The 10095-nt window shown below is 46.1% G+C and overlaps 1 protein-coding gene across 9 annotated transcripts in view; it reads right to left on the reverse strand.

Annotated features, from left to right (window-relative positions):
* The window catches only part of LMBR1 (limb development membrane protein 1), a 208915-nt gene extending 199606 nt beyond the window's left edge, over nucleotides 1-9309 (reverse strand). For 2 of the 9 annotated variants that reach the window (XM_054493923.2, XM_054493921.2), the window contains exon 1: nucleotides 9025-9309. In XM_054493923.2, coding sequence (XP_054349898.1) covers nucleotides 9025-9100 — 76 coding nt within the window. In that variant the 5' untranslated portion in view covers nucleotides 9101-9309. The remainder of the gene's footprint in view (nucleotides 1-9024) is intronic. The other 7 variants (XM_054493924.2, XM_054493928.2, XM_054493925.2 and 4 more) reach the window with 5 other exon arrangements.
* Between the last annotated feature and the right edge of the window lie 786 nt (nucleotides 9310-10095).

Here is a 10095-nt window from a genome sequence, read left to right on the forward strand (position 1 = left end):
CTCTGTCATCACATCTCCTCTGACTCTGACCCTCCTGCCTCTCCTATAAGGACCCTGTGATCACATAAAGCCCACCTGGATAATTCAGGGTAATTCCCCTTTAACATACTCACATCTGCAAAATCCCTTTACCCATGTAAAGTAACATACCACAGGCTCCAAGGATTACCACATGGATTACCAACTTCAGGAGCCATTATGCTGCCTACCACAGAGGCGAAGCTGATTTAACCCAGTTTAGAAAAGTCAAATATAAATGAAACCTCTATACCTCTATCCCATTCCTTTTTGCTCTTCTATGTTAGAAAATCACTTCAATGTATGTTGGCTATTGGATTTGTTTCTAATACATCATTCCACTAGAAGACTTTACAACCATGTGAGAAAAAGAAAAGCAGCCCCTGACATCTGGGAGCTGGCCTGGTAATATCACAGCTGGGCCTTGGTGTTGCTGTAAACTGGCTAACAACTCAGAGCAAGGCACACACCTAGGCCTTGATGACTGACTCTTCTGTTGAACATCAACAATTTCAGAGAACATAAATATCAGACAAGACCATGACGGATAAAGACTAAACAAGACCACTCTGTAATCACTCCTGAACACAAGCAAAAAAAAACATGAACATTGTCCAAATCACAGAAATGACCATCTCTCTATCCCGGCTAACAGGAATAACTGTTGTTTCTTTACCAGTTACAGCTTTAGCTTTATTCCAGTCTTCTTTCCTTCTAGAAAAGATTTCTTAAGCTATCCAATTACAGAATTATTCCAGCTTCCTAACAGCATCCCATACAGATCAAAGCCTCACTTCCTTAAACCCTTCCCAAACTACCTAGTAGAAGCCCAAATCCCATTTGAAAAGTTACTGAAACACCCCACAGTTCCCCATGGAACTCACTGCAATATGCAATAAGCCCAATTTGTCCAACTACAGGTGTGCTCTTGGAGGTCTTTGGCTGGAGGGCAATGACAAAGGTCAAAAAAGACTACAGACTCCAAGATAACTGCATTCTGAACTTACATACAAGATTGGTGATTGGTTCCCATCTTCTGCCCAACCACTATTTCCAAGTGGGAAGGACTAAAGTTTTTTATCTCCTGTGCAAAGGGTAAAACATAGAGTTGAGGGCAAGACACCGGTAGAAAACAGCAGGTAAACTCATCTAGAGAGGCAGTAGGTGAAGGATAATTCCTTCTATCCCCATTATCTCCCCACCTCCCATTTGACCTAAAAGGAGCCTACTAAATGGGAAGGTTCTAAAATCTCTGTTGTAAAAGTCCCAGTCTGGCCGGGCATGGTGGCTCATGCCTGTAATCCCAGCACTTTGGGAGGCCGAGGCAGGGGCGGATCACCTGAGGTCAGGAGTTCGAGAGCAGCTTGGCCAACATGGCAAAACCCCATCTCTACTAAAAATACAAAAATTAGCCAGGCATGGTGGCGGGCGCCTGTAATCCCAGCTACTTGGGAGGCTGAGGCAGGATAATCACTGAAATCTGGAAGGCGGAGGTTGCAGTGAGCCAGGATCGCTCCACTGCATTCCAGCCTCGGTGACAGAGCGAGACTCCATGTAAAAGAAAAAAAAAAGTCCCAGTCAACCCCAGACTTGGTTCCAAAAATATTCTAGCCAAGAGGGGAGCTTAAGCCATACCCAGGATAAGGAAGAATTTAGATTGCGCAGCCAGGCTGGGCATGGTGGCTCACACCTCTAATTCCAGCACTTTGGGAAGCTGGGGCAGGAGGATTACTTGAGGCCAGGAGAGTTCAAGACCAGCCTGGGTAACACGGAAAGAACCTGTCCATACAAAAATGGCCAGGCGCATTGACTCACACCTGTAATCCCAGCAGTTTGGGAGGCCAAGGCAGGAGGATCACTTGAGGTCAGGAGTTTGAGACTAGCCTGGCCAACATGGTAAAACCCTGTCTCAGTTACTAAAAATTCAAAAACATTAGCCGGGCATGGTGGCAGGCACCTGTAATCCCAGCTACTGGGAGGCTGAGGCAGGAGAATCACTTGAACCTGGGAGGCAGAGGTTACCGTGAGCCGAGATTGTGCCACTGCACTCCAACCTGGGTGACAGAGTGAGACTCCATATCATAAATAAATAAATAAATAAAATTAGCCAGGCGTGGTGGTGGTGGGCACCTGTAATCCCAGCTACTCAAGAGGCTGAGGCACAAAAATTGCTTGAATCCAGGAGGCAGAGGTTGCAGTGAGCTGAGATAGTGCCACTGCACTCCAGCCTAGGTGACAGAGTGAGACTCTGCCTCAAAAAAAAAAAAAGGCTTCCTTCAAGTAGGAAGATCTCTTGAGCCTGGGAGATAGAGGCTGCAGTAAGCCATGTTTGTGCCACAGCATTCCAGCCTGAGTGATGGAACGACACTCTGCCTCAATAATTTTGTAAAGAGTCACAGCCTACAAGGTGGCAATCCTGATAGCTGGGAAGCATCCTCCCGCAGAGCACAGAAACAGACACTTCAAGGGAGGATAGAACAGGGATTTATGCTGAACGGGTTGGCCAAGTTTATATATTTAACAGGTTATAGGAGGCGCTATGAATATTCACAAAGCGGGGGAGGTCATGCACATGCAGGCTGAATAAACATGTATGTTACATACTTATCCATATTCACTTGTGAGTGGAGACTTAACATCTAAAAGGATTACAATGAGGCCCTGTAGTCAGATGGCGAAGCAGGGACATGAAGGCACTGAAGTGCACAGCCTCTGTAAACTGGCCAGAACCAGTTCATGCTCGGTGCTCTTATCAGGAGAAAGTTACTGAAATCAGTCTCTTGTCCAATCAAAGCTACAGTTATGGCTTGTGGAACAGGGGAGTGGGGATCACTTAGGGTCTGGCAGTGAGTGAGCTGCAGTTATCTCAATATTGCTTATCTGGAGGCCAGTGCTTGTTTAGCCGCTAGAAAAAAAGAAACACCTTGAGGCAGTTAGAACCAGTTTATTCTTTAAGCGGATGCTTTACTTAACCCTTGCCTGGCATGGCCCTACATCTTGTTCACAGTTTGGTATTTTATTGCCACAAAGAGTCTGTTCTCTCAGTCTTCAGATCTCTATTTTAACATTAATGCTGGTGAGCTGTGTTTAAACCCCAAAAGGGAGTGAGTATAATGAGGCGTGTCAGATCTCCCATCTCATTCTGGTTGGGAATTCAGTTTTTAAGGTTTCCTGGGGTCCCCTTAGCCAAGAGAGGGTATACTCAGTTAGTTGGCAGTCTTAGGATTTCATAGCTAGCTCTCAAAATAAAGGAAATCGATCATTACTACCTGACACTAATAGCCAAAGTCAAATATGATCACTAAAGCAACTGACAAGAGAACTATGAGATATTCATAACACATAAGACAAAATTATTACATGAGTATTTAAAAGTTAAACACTAGGCCAGGCGCGGTGGCTCACGCCTGTAATCCCAGCACTTTGGGAGGCCGAGATGGCAGATCACGAGGTCAAGAGATCGAGACCATTCTGGCCAACATGGTGAAACCCCGTCTCTACTAAAAGTACAAAAATTAGCTGGGCGTGGTGACGCTCGCCTGTAGTCCCAGCTACTCGGGAGGCTGAGGCAGGAGAATTGCTTGAACCCGGGAGGCGGAGGTTGCAGTGAGCCTCGAGATTGTGCCACTGCACTCCAGCCTGGCGACAGAGTGAGACTACATCTCAAAAAAAAAAAAGTTAAACACTATATTGTACAAAAAAATTAATTCAAAATGGATCAAAGACCCAAACATAAGAGCTAAAACTATGCAACTCTTAGAGGAAAACCTTCATGATGCCAGAGTTGGTGATGAATTCTTGGATATGACACAAAAAAACACAGGCAACAAATGAAAAAATAGATAAATTGGACTATAAAATTAAAAACTTTTGTGCATCAAAGGACACTAGCAATAGAGTAAAAAGGCAACCCTACAGAACGGGCGAGAAGTGTTTGCAAATCACATCTCTGATGAGGGGTTAATATTCAGAATATATAAAGAACTCCTAAAACTAAACAACAAAAATCTAGCAACTCAATTCAAAAACAGGCAAAGAACAGATATTTCTCCAAAGATGTCCATATAGTCAATAAGCACATGAAACAATGCTGAACTTCACTAATAATTAGGGAAATGCAAATCAAATCCAGCATCAGATACCATTTCATATCCATTTTTAAAAAAAGAAGAAAAACAGAAAACAATGTGTGTTGGTGAAGATGTGGAAGAACCAGAAACTCTGGCTACTTGCTAGTGGGAATATAAAATGGTACAGCCTCTGTGGAAAATGGTATGGCAGTTCCTCAAAAAATTAAACATAGAGGCCGGGCGCGGTGGTTCACGCCTGTAATCCCAGCACTTTGGGAGGCTGAGGTGGGCGAATCACGAGGTCAGGAGATCAAGACCTTCCTGGCTAACATGGTGAAACCCTGTCTCTACTAAAAATACAAAAAGTTAGCTGGGCATGGTGGCGGGTGCCTGTAGTCCCAGCTACCTGGGAGGCTGAGGCAGGAGAATGACGTGAACCTTAAATTAAACATAGAATTATCATATGATCCAGCAATTCTACTTCTGAATTGAAAGCAGGGACTCTAATAGATATTTGTACACCCATGATCACGGCAGCATTATTCACAATAGCCAAAAACAGAAACAACTCAGGTCAATTGATGAATGAATGGATAAGCAAAATACAGTATACACAAAAAGAAAATATTATTCAGCCTTAACAAATTCTGGGCCAGGCGCGCTGGCTCCTGCCTGTAATCCCAGCACTTTGGGAGGCCAGGGTGGGTGCATCACTTGAGGCCAGGAGTTCAAGACCAGCCTGGGCAACATAGCAAAAACACCATCTCTACAAAAAATAAAAAAATGAGGCCAGGCACAGTGGCTCACACCTGTAATCCCAGCCCTTTGGGAGGCTGAGGCAGGTGGATCACCTGAGGTCAGGAGTTCGAGACCAGCCTGGCCAACATGGTGAAACCCCATCTCTACCAAAAATACAAAAATTAGCCAAGTGTGGTGGTGCACACCTGTAATCCCAGCTACTCGGGAGGCTGAGGCAGAAGAATTGCTTGAACCAGGGAGGGAGAGTTTGCAATGAGCCAAGATCACGCCATTGCACTCTAGCCTGGGCAACAGAAAAAGACTGTCTCAAAAAAAAATAGAAAGAAAAAGAAATTTTGACACATGCTACAACACAGGTGAACCTTGAAGGCATTACACTAAGTGAAATAAGCCAGATAGAAAAGGACAAATATTGTATGGTTCAACTTGGAATAGTCAGATTCATATAGGCAGAACCAGCAGCTGGAGACAGTGAGGAATGGAGAGTTACTGTTTCATGGGTATCAAGTTTCAGTTGATGAAAAAGATCTGGAAATGGATAGTGGTGGTGGTTGCACAACAATGTGAATGTATTTAACGCCACTGAACTGTATATTTAGATATGGTAAATTGCATGTTATATATATATCTTATTATGATAAAAAAGCAATTATAGCATTATGTAGCAAAATCAGAAAGAACTGAATAATTTTAAAAATTGGCAACAAGTCTTAGAGAAAAAGCAAGTATTTACATTCACTCTAAATATAAATCATTTGAGAAAGAAATGCCAAAGACTGGGAACCCTGAGCCTGGTCACTGTCTCCGCTGGTTCTGTAGAAGATGGAGTAGACTCAACCAGCCAGGGGTGCTGGGTTGAGAGAAACAGGGGTGAGGAGAGTCAGAACTAAAGAACTCTATAATCAGTACCAGAACTGTTTTCGGGGGAGTAGACAAAGCTCTGGACTGTTTTAACATGTGTCCCTTTCTCAACCCAAATTCTAGAATATCTAATTAATTAAAACTAAAGCCAAAGAGCAGGAGGATCACTTGAGCCCAGGAGACAGGTCTGGACAACATGGTGAGACCTCACCTCTACAAAAAATTAAAAGATTAGCTGGGTCTGTTAGTGCACACCTGTATGATTCAAGCCTGTAGTCCCAGCTACTTGGGAAGCTGAGGTGGGAGGATCGCCTGAGCCTTGGAAGTCAAGGCTGCAGTGAGCCATGATTGCGTCACTGCACTACAGCCTGGGCAACAGAGTGAGAACCTGTTTCAAATTTTTAAAAATAATAAAACTAAAGACAAATAGACCAATAAAACCACATAAAGTCTAAAATTAAACCCTATGAATATACATTACTTATCTGTGACAAAAGTCATAAATAGTGCTGGAGCAATTGGACATTCCTGTGGGAGAAAAAAATATGACTCCTACCTTGCACCAGACACAAAAAAAATAAATTCTAAATAGATTGCAAATTTAAATGAGAAGAGTAATTCAATAAAGCATTTAGAGAAAAGAACAAGAGAACATCAGTCTTAGAGTAAGCAAAGATTTCTTAATCGGGACATAAAAAGTACTCAAAAAAATTTTAATAAATTGAACTATATTAAAATTAATAATTTCTGTTCATCAGAAGATATCATTAAAAGTGAAAGGCATCCACAGAATGGGAAAGAAATATGTGCAGTATATATTTCTGACAAAGAAATCATATCCACTTGTATAACAATATAATACAAGTTATTCTGTAAAGACCTTCCAAATCAATATTAAAAAGATAAACTTAATTTTTAAATGGGGAAAAAAATTTGACCCTTCACAAAAGATTTCCAAATGGCTAATAAACAAACAGGTGCTCAAATTCATTAGTTATCAGGAAAATGCAAATTAAAATTATTCATATGATGAACACACTTGCTAGAATGACTAAAATTAAAAAGGACAGAAAATACCAAGTATTGATAAAGATGAGTAACAACCACACCTCTGACACCGTCAGTACTGGAAGAAGTGTACACTGGTACAACCACTTTGGAAAATTGTTTTAAAGTATCTACTAAAGATGAACAAATGCACACTCTTTAACCTAGGGATTCCATTCCTAGGGCTATCCCCAACAGAAATGCACAAACATGTCCACCAAAAGCTATGTACAAAATGTTTATAGCCAGCCCGGCGTGGTGGCTCACGCCTGTAATCCCAGCACTTTGGGAGGCCAAGGCAGGCGGATCACCTGAGGTCAGGAGTTCAAGGCCAGCCTGGCCAGCATAGCGAAACCCCGTCTCTGATAAAAATAGAAAAATTAGCTGGGTGTGGTGCTATGCGCCTGTAATCCCAGCTATTCAGGTGGCTGAGGTAGGAGAATCACTTGAACCCCGAAGGCAGAGGTTGCAGTGAGCCGAGATTGTGCCACTGCACTCCAGCCTGGGAGACAGAGCAAGACTCCATCACAGAAAAAAAAAAAAATATATATATATATATACACACACACACACACACATATATACACACACACATACACATATACATACACATATATATACACGCATATATACATATATATATTCATAGCCAAAACCTAGAAACTACTGAAGTGCCCATCAACAGTAAAATGAAAAATAAATTGTGCTATAGTCACACAACTACTGCACTGAGAATGAATTACAACCACATACAACATGGAGAAATTTCACAAACATTGTACAAGAAACTGGACACAAAAGAGTGTATACGGTAAGATTCCATTTACATAAAGTTCAAAACTAAGCAAAAGCTAATCTATGATATTAGAAGCCAGGGCAACGTTTACCCTTGGTGGAGGAGAAAGTAACTGGAACGGAGAAAGGAATCAGTCTCTGGGATCCTAGTAAAATTGTGTGTTGTTTTTTTTTTTATTTATAATGGTAGAGATGGGGATTCACTATGTTGCCCAGGCTGACCGGTCTCAAACTCCTGGTGGATTCAGGAGTACACAGGCGTGTTTAGTATGAAATGATCTGAAGGGTACATGTATGATTACATGAACTTATCTCTATGTATTTTAGCTTCAATTATAAAAATTACAACTAAATGTGTACCAAATTCCACTAACTCAAATTCCACCAGCTCAGACTTTATATGTCCTCTTCATTCAAAGTATGACTTCCAAACTGATTCTCAATTTTCAAGATCAGTGAGTACACAAATTAGACAATTCTAAAGCAGAATTTTTTTCACCTCGAACCAAGTGTGACTGAATCGTAGACAACTTAGGAGAGGGGTAAATACAAATATAAAAAATTGACATATTTTACCACAGTTATGAAAACACAGATAAACCCAATTACAATACATTGTAGAGCATCATGAAAAGATAAAAACATCAAAGTAGACTTTCCAAGGTCAAGTCCGCTTCCTGACTCCTGCCAACAGCACACATGGAACACGGGCCAAAAAAGAAGCTGCTTCCCTAAGAAGTTGCTTCCATAGCAAAATGGACTTTTGCTGAGGTTCTCACTCCCATAAATAACCAATATTCTCACTCCAAACCGTAAGATTTCGAACTCAATCCACGTGGGGGCTGGGGCAGATGAAAGAGGGATGGAAACGTGAGTCGCCAGGAGGGCAGGAGGTGTTGACCGGGACAAGGTAACCGGCCGGGTCCAAACGCGAGAGGCGGGCGGGCGGGCTCCGCGCAGCCCGGCCCTTCCCGGACCCGCCGGGCCCACCCAGGCTCTCCGGGACGCCTGCGCATCCACCTGCCTACCTGGCCTGGCGGCCGAGCGCGGGGGCGCGCACCGGCGGGGCCGCCGTCCACACCCCGAGGCGCGAGCCGCAAACCCGCCCAGAGAGGAAGCCCCTGGGGTCCCAGAGCGCGGCGCGCACCGCAGCCCTCCCCGCGGGAAGGGAAGGGCAGCACTGGGGCCGCGGGGCGGGGGCGGGGTCGGGGCTCGAACAGAGGGAGCACGAGGGGGCAGGGGAGGCAGGAGCGGAGCGGGGGGCAAGCAAAGGAAGGGAAGGAGAGGGAAAGGGAGGGAAAAGGAGGGGACGGGAGGGGAGGGAAGAGGAGGGGTGGGGAGGGAGAGCCGCAGAGGCCGGGGCCGGAGGCGCGGAGCGCAGGCCCGGAGGTGAGGGGTCCGGGGGCCCGGGGGCGGGGACGGAGGGCCCGGGCGGGCACGCGGGGCTGTCAGGGCTGCCTCGGTCCCCACGCACCGTGGACTCCCGCACTTGGCTGTGGAAGTGCTGCTCCCGCGCCGACACCTCGTCCTGCCCTTCCATCCTCCTTCATGCCCGCCGCCGCGCCGCCCGCGTCCGCGCGCTCCGCCGCACCATCGCCCGCCCGCCGCAGGGGCTCGGACAGCCGCGCCGGGGACCGGGGCCGGCACGGGCCCGCGAGCCGTGTTGGAACAGGTACCGCGACCACGAAACCAGCCGCCGCCTCAGCAGCCTCAGACGAGAAGCTCTGACTGAGGGAGGGCGGGCGCCGCGCAGCCGGGGGCGGGGAGGGGGCGGGGCAGGGAGGGGAGGGGGCGGTGCAGGGACACGTCAGACGAAAGGCGCCGATACGTCAGAAAAGCGCGCCTCGCGGTCTTCCGAGCTGCTGGGCCGGGAGGGGCCGAGGGGGCGGGGCCTTGAGGTCGCGGGGCGGGGCTCCGGCCACGCCCTCAGGGGCTACCCCAGTTAAGGAGGCGCTGTTCTAGCGTCGGATGGGGACGGGGAACGCGGCGAGGTCGCTGCGACCTCTGCCCATCTGGCCCGGCCGCAGTCTCGGGGTTTCTGTTCCTCACAGGAGCTAATTATTTATGACAGCTGCATGGTGCCCCTCCCCCAGTTACTCAGTGCTTGGCACTCAGTACCTCTTACTCAGCACTCAGTACTCAGCACTCAGTACCGCACTCAGCCTCAGAGGACCTGGGCAGAGGGAAGCAGGGAGTCTCCCGCGGAAACTCTTACTCTGCCAAAGTAGGTTGAAAGGTCGGAAATCGGTGGTTTGGGGCCGGGCTTTGGGCGGAAACCCAGCTTCTCTGGGTCTGATAAGGGTCTTGGGCTGCCCCACCTGGAAAACGCAGATAACCGAGCTCGCTAGGCCCTTGCCAAGTCCTTCCGGTAGCTCGGTCACTAGAGTCAGTTTTATGACTCTCAGTGGACCCTAAACAGCACGTAATATATGTGTTTGTCACCGCCAAATACATCAAACACAATAATTCACCCTCCATTCCCCATTATCTTTCTTTTTGTTATAAAATTTGAATTTAAGGGAATGTTTATAATTTTACCTTAGGA

The sequence above is a fragment of the Pongo pygmaeus genome, chromosome 6 (genome assembly GCF_028885625.2).
Source record: "Pongo pygmaeus isolate AG05252 chromosome 6, NHGRI_mPonPyg2-v2.0_pri, whole genome shotgun sequence".
Taxonomy (NCBI): Eukaryota; Metazoa; Chordata; class Mammalia; order Primates; family Hominidae; genus Pongo; species Pongo pygmaeus.